Here is a 22117-nt window from a genome sequence, read left to right on the forward strand (position 1 = left end):
AGTTTAATATCTCAGCTCATCTCGTTGCCCAAGCAGCTAAAATTATATATCGGATCTTTTTCTTTTCTGATATTTATCCCGCTTGGGTTCCAGATGTTCAGAACTATGTAAATATTCAGGTCTTATAGTTTAATCTTTGGACCTATCAAAAGAATAAAACAAACAAACAAACAAACAAACTCACCTATATCATGTTGATTTAATGATGCATGTAAATATCACAAAGAAAAATGGCCACAAGCTGATAAAACTAAAAAGAGAATTTTAAGACTAACTAAATTTCTTATCATTTTTGACATCACTGATCGAAAATATGATTAGAAATGTACTGGTACATATATACTGATTCAATGATATGCATGTAAATATCACAAAGAAAAATGGCCACAAGCTGATAAAACTAAAAAGAGAAGTGTCAGACTAAACTAATATCCAACTGCTTTTTGAAAGCCCCCAACTATCAATCCAATGTAAATTGCACTGCAAGAATTGTTTAAAGGAAAAATCAAATAAACTAAACTTGAATCAGGTTATTTTACTATTAGAAAGCATAACGATAAAGAAGCAATAGGAAAGAAGGCACTCACTACCATCGAGCAATTCAGGGAATGCAACACTGACAATGAAAAGGTTGTTAAAAAGCTCTTTCTTCTTATTCTACACAACTCCTGAGAAAATTTTGAATTGTAACTGTCTACCAGTATCCTCCAACTGGTCTGAGATCCTAAAAATCATTTGGCAACCGTCAAAAGACGATATTTACTCTTGAGAGAAGCAAGAAAGTATAACAATGAAGATTGGAAGACCTTTATGTTTACCTAGAATAAAAATTAACGAAACTCATCATGGTAATCATATTCATCTTCATCATTGAAAATAGCACTATAAAATACATATGGGCTTTCAATCATCTCTTCCAAGGACAGGCGCCCATCTTTATTTGTATCTGCCTGCAGAATATAAAAATAATATCTCAGCTATATAGCCTTTCACTATCAAAAAGAATATCTACAAAAATTATAAAGCTTATGCACAAGCATATCATAAAATACTGAATGTGAGTTTGTTCGGAGCTCACTAGTCAAGAAAAAGAGCTGAGCTAGTGATATATCATGTTTAATGTTTTAAATGGGGTTTTATATGGTGCTGTGATACATCATATTATAATGATATAAAAGGTAACATGAGTGAAGATAAAACCCTTCAGACATTTTAGTTCAAGGGTTTAAAAGTTGAGAAAGAGAACAGAGGATGAAGAATGTAATGCAGAGGTTCTTTGGACACTAATTGAGTTACCACGTATGCAAAACTTTCTAGCTTTGATTTCTTTTATCATTTCCACACGTATGGTGGATCAAAGCATTCTTTTTTGTGATCCAGGAAGGAGGATTGGAACAAAGACCACAACACAACGGCTTTCTTTTGAAAGATGGGCAAATAAGTCCATCTTGGTTTTCTTCATTGAAGTTAGGTACTTGTAGAAATTTACATCCATATCCATTTGACTTTCCAATGATACATTATGAGAAAATATGAAAAAGGCATACATGAGAAATATTAAATTTAAGTAATTGACATGCATTTTTTGCAGAAGATTGACATTCAATTCAATATTTTTTTTTGGCATTCAATTCAATAAATAATTACCTGTGATATGATGTAATCTGCTTGTTGTTTTGCATAGTAACGTTCTGATGGATGGAGTTTTCCAATTATAGGTAGCAGTTCATCTTCTGACAAATGCCTGAAAAAGAAAACCCAGATCAATCAGTAATTAAAAAAAAAAACTGTTTGCAAAATTATTTAAAGAAAAAAGTTGTATAGATGAGTACTGGTCATTATTCCGGTCAAGTTGAGCAAACAACTGTTTGGCTGGTGCTTCCATTGAATCATCAGAGTGATGCGAGGAGTTGTGATCTTCTTCATCATAGTTTCTTACCAAATCAAACAGACCATGAAAGAATTCCTTAAAGTTTATCTTCCCATCTTTGTCAGTGTCTCTCTCCCTGAGAAGAAAAGGTGCACTTTATTCAGATAATAGGCAAAGATTCCTGAACAAGGTCCATATAAACCTAATTTCAAAAGAACAAGTTGGAAGTTGGAACTATAACCAAATAACTACACAATAAATACGATCATGATTGTCAAAACAAGCGTGAAGCAATTATTTCTATAAAAATCCAACTTTGTGGTAAAAACGGGCTGTACTTTTTAATGCTTTCAAAAGGAAATGCAGTATCTCTTGTTATATAGTTAAAATTCTGATAGTATCAAAACTGCAGGGATTGGAAAATGTATAGCTGCATATTATGAGCTGCTGCAACCACGGCAATCAATTCCTTTTAAAAAGCAGAATTTTATGGAGAATCACCCTGTTTTCCGAGGGTAGGCCACTTTGAAGAAGAAAATAAAGAGGAATTAGAGAATAAAGAAGTCCATTTTTCCAAGGTCATGTTATTTTCCAATTCCACAATTGCTATCTGAGGTGAGAGATCTTGAGATGAGAGTAAAAGAATAAAAGCTTTGCTTGCTCAAGAAGGGAACTGGGGAAGTAGAAAGAGGATTTCTAAATTCTTTGATGAGGGAACTGTGGATTGAACCTTACCAATAAAAGAAAAGAAGCTGTGGATTGCATCTGCAGTATTTCTCTTATGATATGTGGTAGGGGAGATTCAAAGAAAAGACTCAGGGCAATTTCTCTATTAACTCGGCTTTATTTGGTAGTAAATAAAAAAGAAAATTCCTTAAGTGGAAAAAATACATCAAGAACACATCAAACGATGAGAAATCACCAAAAGAAAAAAACAACTATATCCAACTTTTCCGATTTTTACATCAATACAAAAATTATCCAACAGTTCCATTCAATCAAGTAGTATTTCCCAAAACTTTTCTTAACGAGTCTCTTGAGACATCTCTGAATTCTTGTAAGATAATTATCCAATCCATAATTTTTGAACCAATCTCTTGAGGCATCTCTGTTCACTCAGCTTATAGGTCAGTGATTAATGATTGATCCTTCACCAGCACAGTGATTTAAAAGGCGTGCCTAGGCGTACAGGCAAGGCACATTTTAGGGTAGGCACCTCACCCAGGTCCTAGACGCACCCTTTCAAAAGGTCCATGCCTGGTGCACCTGGTGCACCTTGCGCCTCAGCCCAGGCGTGCGCCTTTTGAAACTTTGATGCTTCGAGAACCCCCTATTTGGTAATGTTGTTCATTCGTTCATCCTAATAAGATATCTTTTTAAAAAGCAATAAAAACTATAAAATCATTATATTTTGTGTGAGAACTAAGAATTTAAGACCTAACATGGACTGGGCTTGCCTCGAGGGGCATGGCACAAAGGCGACTTGTAGAATCAGGGATGTAATATGTTTTACATCACATTAGCCACTTGAAGTAATGCAATTGAGAAAAAAAGAGATTGTGGGTTTTATATTTGTTTTTTAATTTTTTTTTTATTTTTTAACTTTTTTTTTATTTTTTGCGCCTTGCTTAAAAATGAGCACACCTCGCCTGGTGCCTCAGGCACAAATTGACCCCTGCACCTTTTTTGTGCCTTGCGCTTTTAAAACACTGCACCAGCAGCATAATCTATCAAATGGGTGAAAGTATGAGAAACAAAGATCATAGTCTCCTATGGGTACTTCTTTTGAATGCAGTACAAGAGAAGCTTAAATGGGAAAGTTCCTTGTCCACATTGTGACCAGGAAGAAGAAACAGTGGAGTATTTGCTTATCAAATGCTAATTTGCAAAATCTGTTTGGTTTGCTTTTATGCTACAACTGAGGGAAGACCAACTTCCTCAGTCAGTTTTTGAATGGATAAAGGATTGGCCATCTTCTGTCAAGGATAAGTGGGCATTGAGAGGACCCCTGGAATGACAATAATGATGACTGATCTCATACATGCTAAGGTACCAAACGCCAGATCAAATACATGCTTTAGATCTCTTTCTTAGATAATTGGAATGATGATAACAATGACAGGCCGCAGTAAGAGCTTTATTTTTGGGCAAATAACAACAACATCAATAAAACGATGCATTTCATGTTCAAATTTCTTAGCTATTTCAGGTGAAACCTGAAATAGGATTTTTTTAGACTCAAAATTGATGCATCTCTTGTCCAATACCACAATAGAAGGTTACTGCTGCTGTCATTATCAGGGTGCTTTTCTTGCAACTAGGGGATACAAGATTCGGGAAAGCAGAGAAGCAGGCATTGAGATATGGGCTATGGTCATTGGTATAAAATTGGCAGTAAAGTCAGGAGGTTGAATCAGATGCAAAGCAAGTAATTGAGGCCATAAATCAGGAAATTAAGTATTTTAGGGGCTATAGCTTGGAGCCATGCTAAAATTTTGGGCTGACAAGTGTGAGAATACAAATGGCCACTTCATGCAAAAAAAAAAAAATAATAGCCGAGGGATAGTTGAAACTCAAGTTTAACAGTGAAATGGGAATAAAAATAGAAGAGGAAAAAGGATGAAACGGACATCTTAGATAGAAAAATGGAATAGGTTGTTCAATTACTTCTCACAATAAAATTATAATGCTACCCCTACTACAAAACTGAAATATGTATAGTATTAACTTAATTCCTTATGCATCACCAACACTCCCACTCAAGTTGGCTGCATAAATTGGATTGATATTCCAAGGTTTTCTTGGGGGGAAACTCTCCCTCTTTTAATATAACACAATTCATATTACCAGTTCAGGGGCATGAGATGGAGAAGTTTGTTCCCGCAACTAGGTGGAAGAAAGTCCTAGATATGGAGAAGAAGAATTTTCTGTTGGAAGAACTGGATGGAGGTTCAGCGGTAAAAATCTGTGGTGATCTTAAGTAGGGATGCTTCAAGATGGTTCAAAGGATTCTTCGATGGCATATTATTTGCCATTACAGAGACAGGTCCAAAAGGGGAACTTTGTGTGGTAAAGAAAAAAAAATCATGGTGGAGAAGAAGAAAAATGACGGGAGAGTTCATCCAACTGATTGAAATGTTTAGAATGGGAAAAAGGCAGATTATTTGTGTCCCTGCCGGAAAGGAGAAACAGGGGTGGTCAAATTTTGCGAAGGCCCTGGATGAGTATGAACAGAGACTATGGTTACTGGAAAGACGATCAGAAGGTAGGAATGAGCATCATGAACCCCCTGAATCAAAGCAATCATCTGAATCTCCTTGCAACAAGGAGAAGAAGATGGGAATTGGAGGTATATGTGAAAACTCCCTCTGCTCAAAACTGATGGCTGATGGCGGTCTGGAAGAGTGGCGAAGAAGAAAGGTGGTTAGCTTGGGTAAGAAGGTGGACGACTGGGAAAGAGTGCTACAGGATGTAGTGGCCTCTGTGCTGACAATGGAAAAGGCATTACTTCATCCTTTTAGGGAAACAGCAGCGATTTTAGATATGGATAGTAGAGCTGAGAATCTAATCAGAGTATCTACAAGAGAGGGAGTAGCATTGGTGGAAAAATGGAATCCCTCTTGCAATGAGATGGAGGTAAATTATGATTCCTTTTGTCTGAAAATCGTGGGACTGTCTTTCAATCTTTGAACCAAGGTTCAAAGTATCAATAAGCCCGTGTATCGGCAAGGGCGTATCGGTACTAAAAAGCAAGCGCTCAATGTTTTTCTTTAGTTTTTTTCAAATTTTGATTTTTAGAGATTTTTTTTAAGTATTTTTTTATTGAAATAAATGGGGTCCCGAAACACCTGTAAATAGGTGTATCGAGACCAAAAGATACGATACGATATGCCCGATACGGGGCGTATCGTATCGATACTTTGAACCTTGCTTTGGATAGAGGAAATATTCCTTTAGATTGCAGCAATATGTAGAGGATTCATTCTAGAGGTGGATGTGCTTGATCTTCGAGTGGTCAGCTTATGGTTAGGGGGTTCCAAGCCGAAGAAGATTCTGAGGTTGATCGAAGTTTCTCTGATGGCAGGTGGAGGCAAGCTTGGGTAGTGTCGGAAGTTGAATCATTGCTTTGGGAGAAAGGGCAAAAGGTTGAAGATGACACTTACGTGGCAAGTTAGGGGTGGCAATTTTCCCCATCCCCGACATGTACCTGGGCTACCCGACCTGACGGGGTTGGGTATGGGGGGTACTTTGGCGGGGTCAAGGTCGGAGTCGAGGATGGGGCTATCCCTGAATCCCCGATCGGGTTCGGGGATGGGGATGGTGAATGCAATCCCCGCCCTGACCCGCCCCTGATTAATAAATATATAATTATATATAATATAATATTATATATTATTTATATAATATTTATATTATTATATTATTATATTATATTATATTATTATTCATTTATTTAATTATTTTAAAGATTAAAACTTAAAAAACAAAAACACTTGGCACTTAGAGGTTAGAGTCTTCGACGGACACAAACAAAGAACTCTGAACCATGAACCCTAGTTAGTCTTCTTCCCTAGCCTTCGTTGCCAATTCGCCGACAATCGTCGTTGTCGCCACTCGCTCGTCGAACATCAGGCATTGTCGGGCACCTATCGTCGCCGACTACCGGTCTACCATTCAAGTCTCGACAGAGGACAGAGATACTCAAAAGAAAGAACTGAAACTCAGTCTCAGTCTATCATCGCCGACCGCACTCGCCCTCGCCCTCGCCCTCACCCTCGCCCATCGGACTCTCTCTCTCATTGTCGGCATCAACTCGCAACGGTCCTCTCTATTTCTCTCTCTCAGACTCTCAATCTCTCTTTCTCTTTCTCTCAGTCTCTCTTGTCGGGGATTCAGGTCTCGGACGGGGAATTCATCTCCGTCGGGGTTGGGGTGGAGGGGCATTTCTATGCCATTTTTGGTTTTCCCCCGAAAGAAAATAGAATGTTGAGCGAAATTAATTCAGGCTCCAATTGGTAAATTCCCATTTTTGGCTGGTTTTTCAAATTGTTTTGAATTTCAAACGAACAAGCCTATGTCCTACGTAGAAGCTTTAAAAGGAGAGGTTTTGGAAAAAAGGCTTCTAAAGAATCTAAACTGGGGCTGAACCAAACGGTTGGGCCAGTTTGCAACCCGCCCTCACATGATAACTTAAAAATCACGTGCGGGGTTGTTGGAGGATCAACGGGGGATTCTATTTTGGGTCTATCATCGTCCTCATCATTCTCTAACAGCAAAAACTCTAGGAAGCAGTCACACTTACAGTGGGTTAGCCGTCCTCCATCGATGCAAGAAAAGCCCAACCCTAGGTATGCAAGATCAAAGGAAGTACAGGGGGATGAAGAAGACGATGGACCATAAACTGTTTAGATTTTGAAGAGGATAGTTTTTTTTTATGAAGAATCCAGTATAGGAAACATGGATGGGACTATCCAAGTTTGCTTGGAGGATGAAGAGGACCTGTATATTGGTTATTTGTTTAAGATAGAAATGGTTAGTGAAACTCAGGGGGAGAAAGAGCTCTGAGAAAACCTTGGCGATCACGTGGACATATCGTTGGAAGGGCAAGAGAAAAATGGTGTTAGCTTAATAAATCATGTCCAAGATCAACAGGGGTCCTCTTGTTTTCGGGAAGAGTGTAGACTTCTCTGTTGAGCAACGAAAGTTGGAAGAGCAGAGGATGACTGAGCAGGGGAACTGTAGAACTTCAAAGGAATCTCCTCCAAGGGGTACAAAACCAAGAACCAAAATGTTTAATGTAGCCATAGATCACATTCAAAAAAAAAAAAAAAACTGGTGTTTTGGTGAGCGATGAGCAACCATTATTTGAAAAGGGAGAGATGAGGAACTTGAAAATCCCCCTTCTGTTGAGTCTGCGCCTCCTTTGTGTCTTGGTAATCCCTACAGCCTCTTGTCATTTCGGTTTTACTACTGACTCCTCTTCTAGCTCTCATGCAAATAGCCCAACTCCCGTTCCTATTGTGATAAAGCCCATGGACTTGCCTAGTGGTGATGTGAGTGTAGTTGGGGTGGTAAATCTAACAAGGGAAAACATGAGAGATGGAGATTGTAGCAAGGGGGGAGGAAAGGGTAAAGAAAAACTAGATCAGGAGAACGATGACAATGTTTTAATGAATGGAAAGGGAAAGGAACGTAGATCTGAAGCAGGTTTCTTGGAAGAAAGGAGACAAGGGGGAGAGGACCAAGTGGTGAACCTAGCAAATAGGATGAGGCTTAACATAGAGAAGGCCAAAGAATGAGCTCCCAAACGAAGAAAGGAAGAGGGGGAGGGGGAGAAAAAAGAAAGAAAAAATTGAATAAAGAGAGAAACTCATGAATGATGTAGAGGGGGGGTAAAGAATTTAGTGCTAGGGGAGGAAGAAGAAAAGGACTATAGAAAAAGGAGTCACAGGGGACTTTCAGACAGCTTAATGAAGATCATCAGTTAGAATGTTAGGGGACTAGGAAGTGCCACAAAGAGAAGGTTGATTAAGGAGTTGTTGAAGAAAGAAAAACCAGATATAGTGATGGTCCAGGAATCCAAAGTTCAGGAGGTAGATAGGAAATGGATCAGGAGTTTTTGGGGAGAGAGAAATACTTAGTGGAGCTTTGCACTAGCATAGGGTGCTTCAGGGGGGAAAATAACAGCCTGGAAGGAGGATTTGTTCCATTGTAGTGATGAACTAGTGGGAAGATTTTCGGTCTTGGTAAAGTTGAAGAATATTCAGGATGGGTTTGAATGGGTTCTCACTAATGTTTATGGTCCAAATTCTTACAGAGAAAGGGATAGGATGTGGGAAGAATTAGTAGATGTTAGAGTATTGTGGGAAGGACCTTGGTACTTAGGAAGAGATTTTAATGTGACTAGGTTTGTGGATGAATCAATTGGAGGAAGGCAGAGGGTTTCTTCAAGTATGAGGAATTTTAACATTTTTTTTTATCAGCAAAAGAGAATTTTATCTGAAATTAGGGTTAAAAGAAGGTTTTACAGCTTTGTGTATGGGATTAAAGCTCCCACACTACTACAAATTTCTGTCCCACTTTACATTGCAGCCCAAAACAATTGTTGCCTCAAAACCCCTTGTTTAGCAAGATAATCAGCTAGCCCATTTGCACTCCTTCTAACCCATTTGAATTCAGCCTCTACCTCCCTTGCAACCTTTTCCACTTCCCTTATCACTTGTTTGAAGGTCCACAAAATACTTCTATTGTTTTTAGCCCAAGAAATGATCACCTTGGAATCCCCTTCAACCTCAATGTGCCTCATTCCCAGTTGCTTAGCTATCTTCAGCCCTCATTAGCAATGCCATTAACTCAGCTTTTAGAGAGTTGCCCACGCCAATCGGTCTAGAGAACAAAGCTAATATTCTCCTTTTAGAATTTCTGATTACTCCCCCAATACCTGACAGTCCTGGATTTCCAGAAGAGATTCCGTAAAAATTCAGTTTAAACCTACTACCATCTAGAGGTTTCCATTCCATCCTTACTTTCGCTTTTATTCTTGAGGATTGTGCTACTTCTGTCCAAGATCTTATAATGTCTATGATCGAGAAATCTTGAAAGATATGCATAGATGTTACCCAATGAGCTACTTTAACTTTGATGGTGTCGATTACCTCCTCCATTGTTCTACTTCTGTCCAAAAATATTCTGTTGTTCCTTTCTTCCCAAATCACCCAGTAAATAGCTGCCTTTGTAGCTTTCCACATAAACTTCCCTCTTTTCTTTGGTTGACTCAAAAAGTCCTGATTGAAGAGTCTGGCCACATCTTGAGGAGAAACCCACCTACAACCAAAGAGAGTACAAAAGAATTCCCGAATGTGATGCACAAAGGAGCAAGACAATAATAGGTGTGACAGGGACTCACCACTTTCCATACAAAGGGAGCACATGTGAGGAGAAGGGCATACATAAGGCCTTCTTCTCTGCAGCATATCACAAGTATTTTCCTTGTCGAGGAAGATTTCCCAATACAAAGCTTGAACTTTTGGGGGAATAGGCTTACTCCATATTTCTTTCACAGGGAAATCCCCAGCTCAGATTCCAATTAACCCCATTTTGACTAGGATTTCCCAAATTTCTTACTGTTTCCCCTTTGAAATTTGACAAAGTGTAGAGGTCAAGAAAAAGGTCATTAAGTGGACCATCTCCCACCCAAAGGTCTTCCCAGAAACGAATTTTATTACCCTGACCCACATCAAGTCAAATGTAATTAAGGAATGTTGGGTAAATTTCACAAATTGCTTTCCAATGAGAAGCTCAAGAAACATAAAGGGCAATTTTTGCATCCCAACCATTTCCATCCAAACCACGAATACTCTCGATGACCTTGTGCCACAGCTTGTCTCTCTCAAAAGAGAACCTCCACAACCATTTTCCTAACAAAGCTGAGTTCCTGAGTGAAATATTTCCTATTCCCAAACCCCCTGGATCCTTGGGCTTTCTAACTTGGTCCCAATTAATCAAGTGAACCTTCCTCTCTGTAGAGAACATTGATGTGGGCCCCACAGCTGTGGTCCCACTCTGTCCGTAGGGTAGAATGTATCTAGTCACAGCTGTGGTCATTTTGCTATTCTGTTATTTCTAGTTTCAGTTTTATATTGTTTGTTAGCAGTTATGATGTAAACACCAAGGGTAGATATGTCCTTTCATGTAACTGGCATAACATATATATATTAACTTAAAGTGGCAGCAGCAGAATATTGACATTCTGTTCTTCTCCTCAAAATATGTGTTCTACTGCTCTTTCACCACCTTTTCTTCTACTTCTTCACTTTCTCTTCTCATCGAACCTGAAATCTCTTAGTGGTCAAGACTGAATAGTAGTCTTGAAAACCTACATGGTATCAGAGCCAGGTTAGGGTTTTTCATGTGAGTCTAATACCAGCCGACCACATGAGAATCTCCTAGGACTGAAAGCTGAAAAGGAGGAGTTCGCAGACTGATTCTTGGAGATCGCCAGAGGTGCTAGCAGCTGTTGGAAACTTACTAGGGTTGTAGAGTGTTGGTGGTGGGTCAAGAAGGATCAGAGAAGACTAGGGTTCAGGTAACCCTAGAAGGCAGCGAACAATTTTTCTTTGTAAGTTGTTCACTTTCTAAGAGAAGTTCTATCAGAGAAGATAGGTTGGACCTATCTGGAGGGGAAGGTCGAACCATTCTAGTTCTTTCTCTCTTCAATTCACTAGGGTTTTACAGCAAACCCTGGACCGAACTGTGTTTCTCTCTACTCTAGGGTTTGAAAGTGATCTGCAGCAAGCCCTAGTGTTTGACTGAACCCTGTGATCTACCTAGAGTTACTCTTAAGTTTATTGGTAGGTTCGATCAGATTCTAGGGTTTCTTATTAACCCTACTACTAACTTTCCCTAGCATATCAGTTTTTTTTAAGCTGTTCTCAGAGTTCTAAGGGATTAGAGATCTACAGACAGCTACTGTTGTGTTGGCTAGTTGGTTTCATATCAGAATTATTTCAGTTTTGTGCACATACACTGAGAATACAGATCAGGCCTATACTGTTTTTGATTATGATTGGTGGTTCAAGTGTTGTTTTGAGACTTGACAAAAATGGAGTCTAAAATTCAGGCAGAAGGCAACCTTGGGAACATCAGTTATGGTGGTATTTCTGAGATGGGTGGTCAGATTACGACCGTAAAGTTTGATGGATCAAACTATTTGGAATGGGCCCAATCAGCCATGATGGCTATTGGTGGAAGAGGTAAATTAGGATACCTCCTGAGAGATATGAAAGAACCTTCCAAGGGAGACCCGACACATACCAAGTGGATGTAAGAAAACTACTTGGTTATGATACGGCTGTGTAATTCTATGCAACCTCATATTAGCTGGAATTATTTGTGGGCAAAGACAGCTAAGGAGATATGGAATGTTATGAAAGAAACTTACTCCCAACCCCTTAATGTTGCCAGAGCATATGAATTGAAATGTAAAGTGAACACCCTTAAACAAGGAGAGAAACCGGTGTCGGTCTACTTCTCTACCGTGAAGTCCCTGTGGCATGAGATTGATCACTTAGAGACTCTTGAGTGGGAGAGTCCCAAAGATGCTCAGACCCATAGAAAGCACATCGAGACAAACAGAGTGTTTGAGTTTTTGGCAAGACTGAACTCAGAATATGATATTGTGAGGCAGCAGATTTTGACTAGAGACAGTGTGACTCTCTCTCAGGCTTACTCATTTGTACACAGTGAAGAGACTAGAAGGAAGGTTATGATGCAACCTCACACACCCACATCAGCCTTTGTAGCGGCTACACCCAAATCAGGGGGTGATTCAGAGAAGGACAGGAGGAAGCTAGACAAGAAGGATGTAGTATGTGAACATTGTAAGAAACCCAAACATACAAAAGAGACATGTTAGAAACTGCATCCCCACTTGGTTTCTGCGAAGTTAAGAAACAAGAAGGGCACTGCTCATGTAGCCATGAACACTGATTCAGCATCCTCATCTGGCACAAAAGGAACATCTTTGGAGACCTTAGTTGCAGTTCGGGCTGCCCTAATACAGCTAGAAAAGGAGGTTGGAAATTCATCTCAGCCTCCATCTGCCCCTGTCACATCTACCTTCGCCCAGTCAGGTACTCGAGCTTCAGCCTATCATGCCTCAGCTCCAGATACTACTGAACCTTGTTGGGTAATAGACTCAGGTGCATCTGATCACATGACTAGCTTGCCTTCATTGTTTACTACTTATCATTTGTCTTCTGGTGGGGATAAGGTATCTACTGCCGATGGCTCCCTGGTTCCTATTTCTGGGAAGGGTGACATCAAGCTTTCAGATACTATCTCCCTATCATCTGTTTTGCATGTTCTTAAGCTTGATACTAACCTTCTTTCAGTCAATAATATTACTAAGCATATGAACTGCTCAGTAACCTTCTTCCCTGACCAATGTGTTTTTCAGGACTTGGAGACGCAGAAGGTGATTGGGACTGGCCGTGAGACAAATGGAATCTATCTGCTCAGGGAGCGGTTCCGTCAGGGAGAGTCAGTAGAGAAGTTGTCTTTTGTTTCTCAGAGTGTGAGTCCGGTTATACTTTGGCATAACCAATTAGGTCATTTGTCTTTTCGATCTTTACAGAGTTTGTTTCCTACTTTATCTGAATCTATTGGGTTGTCTCAGCTACAATGTGAAAGTTGTGAGTTTGCCAAGCATTGTAGAAAGCCTTATTTATTGAGTAATAAAAGGAGTGATAATTCTTTTGATATTGTGCATACTGATGTTTGGGGGCTTTATCATATCCCTTCCATGGGTGGGTACAGATACTTTTTGTTATTTGTTGATGACCATACCCGTTTTTCTTGGGTTTATCTCATGCGTTGACGAAATGAGGTACCTTCCCTGACCCAAAATTTTCACCAAATGATCCTAACCCAGTTTGATGCCAAGATCAAAGTTCTCAGATCTGATAACGCAAAGGAATACTTTGCTAAATCATTTACATCTTATCTTCTTCATCATGGGGTTATCCACCAAAGCTCTTGCCCTCATACACCTCAGCAGAATGGGGTTGCCGAGAGGAAGAATAGGCACATTTTGGAAGTGGCTAGAAGCCTCATGTTTACTTCCAATGTCCCTATTCGCTTCTGGGGGGATGCTATCCTCACGGCGGTATACCTTATTAATCGGGTCCCTTCCAGGGTCCTTGATATGCGATCTCCTTTTTCCCTTCTACACCCATGTGAGGACTTGTTTTCTATTCCCCTTATGACATTCGGTTGTACTTGCTTTGTTCAGCTTCTCAAACCCCATCACTCCAAGTTCGAACCCAAAGCCTCCAAATGCACCTTCCTTGGTTATGCACAAACTCAAAAGGGTTATTACTATTATGATCCTGTCTCCGGGAGGAAGTTTGTCTCCATGGATGTCACTTTCTTTGAGAGGACACCCTATTATCCTCGGGTTGCCCCTCAGGGGGAGAGTAGTGAGAGTGGAGGTTTGAGTTCTTGTCTTCAGGGTGAGAGTAGTGAGAGTGGGGCAGTTCCTTTACCTATTCCATTGGGTGATGAGAGCTGCAATGGTGAGGGTAGTCAGAGGGATCAGGAGTTGAGGGAAAGCTACAATGGTGAGGGGGGTCAGAGGGATCAGGAGTTGAGGGTTTATCACAGGCGGTGCAGGCAGGTTGATCCTGATCATCAGCAGTCCAAACCAGCTCCAATCTCATCTACAGCTCCAGGTCTAGATACTACAATCCCAGAGCCCACAGAGACTTCCCCTACAGATGATCTTGACCTTCCAATTGCAGTCCGTAAAGGGAAACGACATTGTACCACATCCACAGCCCACTGTATTTCCCATTTTTTATCCTATGATCGTCTATCTCCTACCTACAGGTCCTACCTTAGCTCCATTTCCAATGTCCCTATTCCAAGAACAGAGCAAGAAGCCCTATGTGTCCCTGAATGGAAAGATGCAATGCAAGTTGAGATGGATGCCCTATTGAAAAACAACACCTGGGAGGTAGTTGATTTGCTAAAAGGAAAGAAACCGATTGGATGCAGATGGGTATTTATGGTGAAGCATAATGCAGATGGATCTATTGAGAGGTATAAAGCTTGGTTAGTTGCAAGAGGGTTTACACAGACTTATGGCATAGATTACTTGGAGACATTTGCACCGGTAGCCAAGATGACTCTATTCGAGTCCTATTGTCCCTTGCAACAAGTCACACTTGGCCTTTATACCAAATAGACGTGAAAAATGCCTTTCTGAATGGAGATCTACAGGAAGAAGTTTACATGTGTTTGCCTCTTGGATTCTATGATGCAGAAATAGGTAAGAAGGTTTGCCGGCTCAACAAGGCTTTGTATGGTTTGAAACAGTCACCTAGGGCTTGGTTCGATAGATTCAGACTAGCACTTGTGAAGTTTGGATATGTACAGGCCCAGTCAGATCATACCCTATTCATCAAGAGGGTGGAGTCCTCTTTGACACTACTGGCAGTATATGTTGATGATATTGTGGCAACAGGGAATGATAGCCATGAGATTGAGTCTCTTAAACAGCTTCTTCACCAAGAATTTGAGGTGAAGGACCTTGGTGTACTCCGGTATTTTTGGGTATTGAGGTTGCTAGATCCAAACAGGGGATCTTTATATCTCAGAGGAAATATGTCCTAGACCTGTTGGCAGAAACTGAAAAGTTAGGTGTCAAGCCTGCAGATACACCAATTGAACAAAATCACAAGATTAGTGCTGAGAGTGGGGAGCTTCTAGAAGACAAAGTTATGTTCCAACAAGTGGTAGGAAGGCTCCTATATCTCTGCCTCACTCGGCTAGATATTACTTATGTTGTTAGTGTTGTCAGCTAGTACATGCATTCTCCTAGAACCACACATCTTCTTGCAGCAGAAAGAATCTTAGCCTACTTGAAGAGATGCCCAGGTAGGGGTATACTATTCAAGAACAACAATCACATGAAGGTGGAGGTCTATAATGATGCTAATTGGGCTGGGAGTGTTGATGACAAAAGGTCTACCTTAGGATATTGTGCCCTTGTGGGAGGAAACCTTGTCTCCTGGAGAAGTAAGAAACAAAGTGTTGTCTCCCAGTCAAGTGCTGAAGCAGAATACAGGTCCATGGCCAATAGAGTGGATGAAACCCTATGGCTAAGATCTCTACTTGAGGAGTTGGATATTGAGTATGAGAAGCCCCTGATGTTGTATTGTGATAATCAAGCCACCATTAATATAGCACATAATCCAATACAGCATGACAGAACCAAACACATTGAAGTTGACCACCATTTTGTGCGAGAGAGGGTCTCATCTCAAGAAGTATGCCTCCCTTGCATCACATCCAGTATGCAACTAGCAGACATCCTCACTAAAGCCGTATCAAGAAAGAAGCTAGAGGCGGATCTATCCAAGTTGGGAATGATGAACATATACTCCCAACTTGAGGGGGAGTGTAGAGAACATTGATGTGGGACCCACAATTGTGGTCCCACTCTGTCCGTAGGGTAGAATGTATCTAGTCATATCTATGGTCATTTTGCTATTCTGTTATTTCTAGTTTCAATTTTATATTGTTTGTTAGCAGTTATGATGTAAACACCAAGGGCAGATATGTCCTTTCATGTAACTAGCATAACATATATATATTAACTTAAAGTGGTGGCAATAGAATATTGACATTCTGTTCTTCTCCTAAAAATCTGTGTTCTACTGCTCTTTCACCACCTTTTCTTCTACTTCTTCACTTTCTCTTCTCATCGAACCTGAAATCTCTTGGTGGTCAAGACTGAATAGCAGTCTTGAAAACCTACACTCTCTTCTCCTGGGTCCCACAGAAAATCTCTCATGTATTTCTTTAAAATCCTTGCTACTCTACATGGTATTCTAAAGGTTGAAAGGAAATAAATAAGGAGGTTTGTCAAAGTGGCTCTAATCAAGGTTATCCTTCCACCTAGAGAGATATAATTCCTCTTCCACAGAGTTAGCTTTCTAGCAAATCTTTCAATGACTGGCTTTCTGATACCTTCTGACCTACGATTGCCTCCTAAAGGAAACCCCAAGTAGCTCATTGGCCAACTTCTAATCTTGCACCCTAAAATCTCTACGTATCTATGGAGTTCCCCTTCCTCCAGATTATCCCCTACATGCCTGTTTTAGTCCAATTTATCCTTTAAACCTATCATCCCCACAAAGTTATCCAATAGTAATTTTAGGTTTACCACTCCTTCCTCATTTCCATCCTTACAAAAGAATATTGTGTCATCTGCAAATTGGAGGTGGGTAACAACCACTTCCTTAGGAATCAGCTTTCGCCACCATTCTGCTCAACACCTTAGCAACTATAGTGAAGAGAAAAGGGGATAAAGGGTCTCCTTGCCTAATTCCTCTCTTAGTCAGAAAGAAATCCTTCGCTACACCATTAATAAGAATTGAGTAATGGACAGAATTTAAGCATCCTCTAATCCAAGATCTCCATTTGGTTCCAAAGCCCAACCTTTCTAACATTTGAAGAAGAACTTCCCAGTTAACCATATCATAGGCTTTCTCTAGGTCCACCTTACACACTAACTCTTTTCCTCTACCCTTTCTTTTTTCTACAAAACACTCATTGGCCACTAGAATTTGATCCACAATCTGCCTTCCTTCCACAAAGGCACCTTGAAAAGGTGAGATGATCGACGGTAGCACTTTCTTGATTCTTTCTAAGAGAACCATTGCAATAATTTTATATGCACCCCCAGTAAGACTAATTGGCCTATAATCTTTAGGGGTTTTGGCCTCTCTCTTCTTCGGGATTAAAGTGATAAAAGTGGCATTCACCCCTTGAGGCACCTCTCCTTTGAGAAAGAATTCATTGAACACTTCCAGAATATCAGTTTTCATCCAATCCCATCATTCTTGATAGAAGGCCATTAAAAATCCACTCGGCTTGGGGCTTTTGATCTTTCCATGGAGAAGATTGCATCCTTGATTTCTTCCAAAGTAAAATTCCTTTCCAAAAACAAGGATTGCTCTTCTGAGATCCTATCCCCTTCCATTTCTGGTAGCTCTGTTGTCACCCTGCTTGAACTTGTGAAAATTTCCTTGAAATGGTTTACAAAGATCCTTGTGATCTCCTGGCTTTCTCTTACTTCCTGACCCCCTCCACACTAAAGATTAAGTTTTTCTTTCTTCTTTCGTTTGCAATTGCATGGAAAAACTTAGCGTTACCATCTCCTTCAACAATCCAATGATACCTTAACTTCTATCTCCAACATATTTCCTCCTTTATTAATATCTCTTCCAATTCTTGCTTGATTTTCCATCGATCCTCTCTCTCTTCTTCTGATAACATTCTGATAGCCTCTTTCTTGTCTAGCTCCTCAATCTTCCTCACTATGTTATCTTTTATTTCCACCACCCTCCCAAAATGCTCGTTATTTCACTCTTTTATTTTCCCTTTTATCCTCTTTAATTTCCATGCAAAGCTTAACATTTTCATACTCCCCAAAGGTCAAAGTTCTTGCCACCATTCCTTCAATCTGGTTTTAAACGAGTGATCGTCAAACCACATATTTTCAAACCTGAATGGAGTAGGGCTTCCTCCTAGACTTTCCTTCCCAATGTAAATGAGGCAATGGTATGAAGTAACCCTAGGTAGCCCTTTCACAAATATTGAGCCCCACAATTCTTCCTAGTCGAGAGTAATGAGAAACCTATCCAGTTTGGAACAGGTTGGGGGAGATTGAAAATTTGACCAAGTATAGTCCACCCTTAGCATCGGAGGTTCACTCAATTCACATGAATAAATTAATTTATTAAACTTCCTCATGCTGGTAGTGATTCCTTTGTTCGGATTGTTTGTTTCTCCCGAAAATCTGATGACATTGAAATCACCTCCACCACACCATGGTCCCTCACAGATTCCCCTAATAGCACATAATTCCTCCCAAAAAGCCTCCCTGTCTCTATAGGAGTTCGGACCATATACATTTGTTACCACCTATTCCCTTCCATCCAATAGTCTTATAATTTTTAAGGAGACTGAATATCTACCAATCAATTCCTCCACACATTCCATTTCCTCATTTCTCTAAATGGTCAAAATCCCTCTTGAGTACTTGGTCCAACCTTCAAGCTAATCCTATTTGCTCTAGGCTAGATAGGTTTTTAATGTCTCTTGATTGGGAAGAACATTGGATGGGCTTGAGCGGAAATATTTTGCCCAAGATTACATCAGATCATTGGCCAATTTGTTTATTTCAGAGGTCTTTGGATAGAGGTCCCACTCCTTTCAGATTTGAGAATGTGTGGCTTACCCATTTGGAATTCAAAGATAAGGTAAAAGAGTGGTGGGAGTCCCAAAGTTTACAACCCATGTGGGATGGTCAAAAATTTTTGAAAAAGCTACAAAGATTAAAAGGGGAAATTAACGAATGGAACAAAGTGAAGTTTGGGAAAGTGGAAGAGAAAAAAGTTAGTTTAATCTCACTAATTGAAGAGATAGATAGGAAGTGCAAGGTGTCTTAGAAAACCAAGATAGGAAAAGGAGATGGTCTTTAAAAAAGGAGCTAGAGGTTACTACTCTCTTGAGAGAGGAGATAGGTTGGAAGTAGAAGTCTAGGGAGAAGTGGATTAAAGAAGGTGATGGAAACATGAAATTCTTCCATGCTTTAGCAAATGGTAGGAAAAGAAAGAGCCCAATCTCTTCATTATTGGTGGAGGGAACCGAGACCACAGATCAAGTTGACATTGCTAAGGCCTTTGTTGACCATTTTAGATCAATTAGAGAATTGAGAAGACAACTGAGGAAGGACTTGGAAGAGGTGCTTTTGAGAGAGGAAATAAGCTAGAGGCAGAAGTCAAGGCACAAGTGGATTAAGGAAGGTGATGGGAATACTAGATTTTTTCATGATTTAGTAAATAGGAGGAAGAAGTTTGTGACCAAATTAGAGTTAGGAGAAGAGGTGGTTACTAATCAGGATGAGATAGTCAAGAAGTTTGTGGACCACTTCAAATCCATATTTAGAAAACCTTTGAATGAGAGATTGGTGGTGAAAGGGTTGGATTGGCTAAGGGTGTCCGAGGAAAAGACTAGGTGATTAGAAAGAAATCTTGAGGAATAAGATAATCAAACATGCAATGTTTTTAAGAGATAGAGCTAAGGCTTCAGACCTTGATGACTTCACAATGGCTTTCTATCAAGATTGTTGGGAAATAACAAAAGATGATTTGTGTGATGTCTTTAAGGAATTTGCAAAAGAACACATAGTAAGCTGCAGTGTTAATGCTACTTTTTTGGCTCTAATCCCTAAGAAGTTGAATGCTAGCCACCCAAAAGACTTCAGGCCGATTAGTTTGGTGAGTATCTACAAAATCTTGGCTAAAGTGATCTCTTTGAGGATTAAAGTAGTTCTCCCCTTGATTATCAGTCAAGCCCGACTGACGTTTATTCAAGGGCGACAAATAATTGACCAAATCCTAATTGCAGTGAATGTGTAGAGGAGATGAGAAGGCCTGGAAAAAGAGGTTTATTTTTTGAAGATAAAATAAAAATTTTATTAAACAAAAAGAAAATACAAGAAAGGTGATAAGAAATCACCCAAGAGAAAGCAACAGACCCATAAAAACCCATTGAAAAAACCAAACCCCAACAAAACCCATACACACACACAAAAGAAAAAAAACATTGAAAAACAAGACATAAGATGAAAGCCCAACCCAAACACACACTGCAGACCCATCCCTAACACCCACCCCACAAAGGATTCCCAATTACAAACTCTTCTCTCAGCTTTTTGAGACCCTTCTAGTTGCCTTCTCTCTAATCTTATGGGTTTTTTGACAAGCCTTTTATGCCCAATATCAAATTAGCCTCCTTTTATTCATGCAAAAGCCTTCGAAACTGCAATCTACTTTTGACTTTTTCTTTTCTTTTGAGTTCTGAATCTTCTATTTGTATTAACAGTTCCCACAATTTCTTCCAGGCTCCTTGCTGACTTCTGCCCCTTTTCTGAACCCACCGCCCCCTCGGATATTACTTCCTGCTTCTTGGCTACCTCCCCACCAACCACCCTCAGCACACTCTTCCTTTTCTTGAATTAAAGGGTTACCTGAATTGCATTCAAACACTAGCTTATCAATTACTCTCTCTTTCCCCATTTTGTTCCTCCATTGATCTGAATGCTTCCTTTGCAAATTCCTCCCCTCCTAGGAAAAACAGTCCCAAAATTTTGCGGACTTTTATTTCCTTATTTACCACATTCTCTAAATCACATCCTCAATCTCATGAATTTCATCCATCATTGGTTCATCTTCATTAGCCTCCCCTGACTCTCCTTTCCCACTTTCTCCTAAGGGGAAAGTTCTCTGTACCTCTTCCTTTTGTAAGTCCTAACTCCATCTCCTAACTTACTTCCTTCCTCCTCTCTTCCCCCTCCCTCAATCCCTAGATCTTCCTCCCCCTCTTTTCTCCTCTGTTAGAACTTTGTTCTTTTCTCCTTCTCCCTTCCCCACTGGCTCTTCCGCATCTCCCATTTCCTTAGCCCCTACCACAAGTGGCAGATCCAGGAATTTTATTTATTTATTTATTATTTCCTTAATTTCGGGGGGGAGGGGAGTTAAACAAGAAATGGGCCAGGAAGGTTTGGGTCTATTACAGATTTTTTAAAGAAAAAGTAAACAAAAAAAAAAATTAATTTTAGGAGTTGGAGAATCATCAGAGAGTGATCTTTAACATTTAATTTCAAGTTTTGGAGGGGACCAAGGACCTACTTTCTAGTTTTTAGCCCTGCCTCCACTTACTAAGCTATATATATGATAGCTTTGACAAAAAGTTTGGGAGGGCCAAGGACCCCTCACCAATATACTTGGCTCCGCCCCTGCCCATCACCCCCGTCACTTTGTTCTCTTGACTACAATTCCTTTCTTCTTCAACTCAGTTTTTTACCCTTCATAGTAAAACCTCAATCATCCTTCTATCGTCCTCCTCTTCTGCCCCTGCCATTTTTCCTCCCCAATCATCTCCTTCCATCCTTTCCAACTCTTCTCCCTCACCGTTGGTGATGTTCACTAACACTTCATCATCCTTTCCTATTTTTTGTTGCATATGGTAAACTTGACCATTCATTTGAGTCTCCCCCTACTCTACCATCATTGGAGCCTTTTTTTTATTTTTTATTTTTTTTTGGGGGGGGAGAAAATTGTCTTCCTCCAAACGAACCTTCAGCATCGCAAGTGCCTTCTTCTGTGACCACCTTCTCTATCAAATCCTCTTCAACCTCTGGGACCCTTGATCAATCTACAGGGCTCGTAGTTTCTCCCAACGCTTCTTTTCTTGGCCCAAGAGTTTTATGTTTTTCTAACTGAGCAACCTCATAAGCCTCTTGGACTGACCCACCTTCAAAACTGGGCTCACTTCTCAACTCGTTTCTAAAGGATTTAAAATTCCTAGGCCCTCTATTATAATCCTGCTTGGTATTTAAACATTTCTGGCCCAGGAATTCTTCCTCTGTTATGTCCACGCACTCCCCAAGTGGATCACGTGTAGATCCATTAAAAACCGACCCAGCCATGTGTAGATCCCTTCTCTTTACATATGCTAATAGCTAAGAAGTTTGCCTTGCAAGCCACATAAATTTTCAACCCAAGCCACAAACTAACAACAAAAGACAACAAAACATTTAAGCTATCCAAATAACAAAAAGACCCTCAGAAAACAGAAATAACAACAGACCCCCTGGTTACAATCTGCTACAGG

General features: G+C 40.1%; 1 protein-coding gene across 4 annotated transcripts in view; it reads right to left on the reverse strand.

Moving 5' to 3' along the window:
- Positions 1-242: 242 nt before the first annotated feature.
- Positions 243-22117, reverse strand: part of LOC148860804 (Calcium-binding EF hand family protein) — a 40823-nt gene continuing 18948 nt past the window's right edge. Inside the window, exons 4-8 of one of the 4 annotated variants that reach the window (XM_088983962.1) lie at positions 1833-2006; positions 1648-1744; positions 819-950; positions 591-716; positions 243-480 (exon numbers count right to left, since the gene is read on the reverse strand). In XM_088983962.1, coding sequence (XP_088840088.1) covers positions 831-950; positions 1648-1744; positions 1833-2006 — 391 coding nt within the window. In that variant the 3' untranslated portion in view covers positions 243-480; positions 591-716; positions 819-830. Of the gene's footprint in view, positions 481-587; positions 725-818; positions 951-1647; positions 1745-1832; positions 2007-22117 lie in introns of all 4 variants that reach the window. The other 3 variants (XM_088983961.1, XM_088983960.1, XM_088983959.1) reach the window with 3 other exon arrangements.

This window comes from Nelumbo lutea, chromosome 4 (genome assembly GCF_056320005.1).
Source record: "Nelumbo lutea isolate HS-2025 chromosome 4, American lotus-T2T, whole genome shotgun sequence".
NCBI lineage: Eukaryota > Viridiplantae > Streptophyta > Magnoliopsida > Proteales > Nelumbonaceae > Nelumbo > Nelumbo lutea.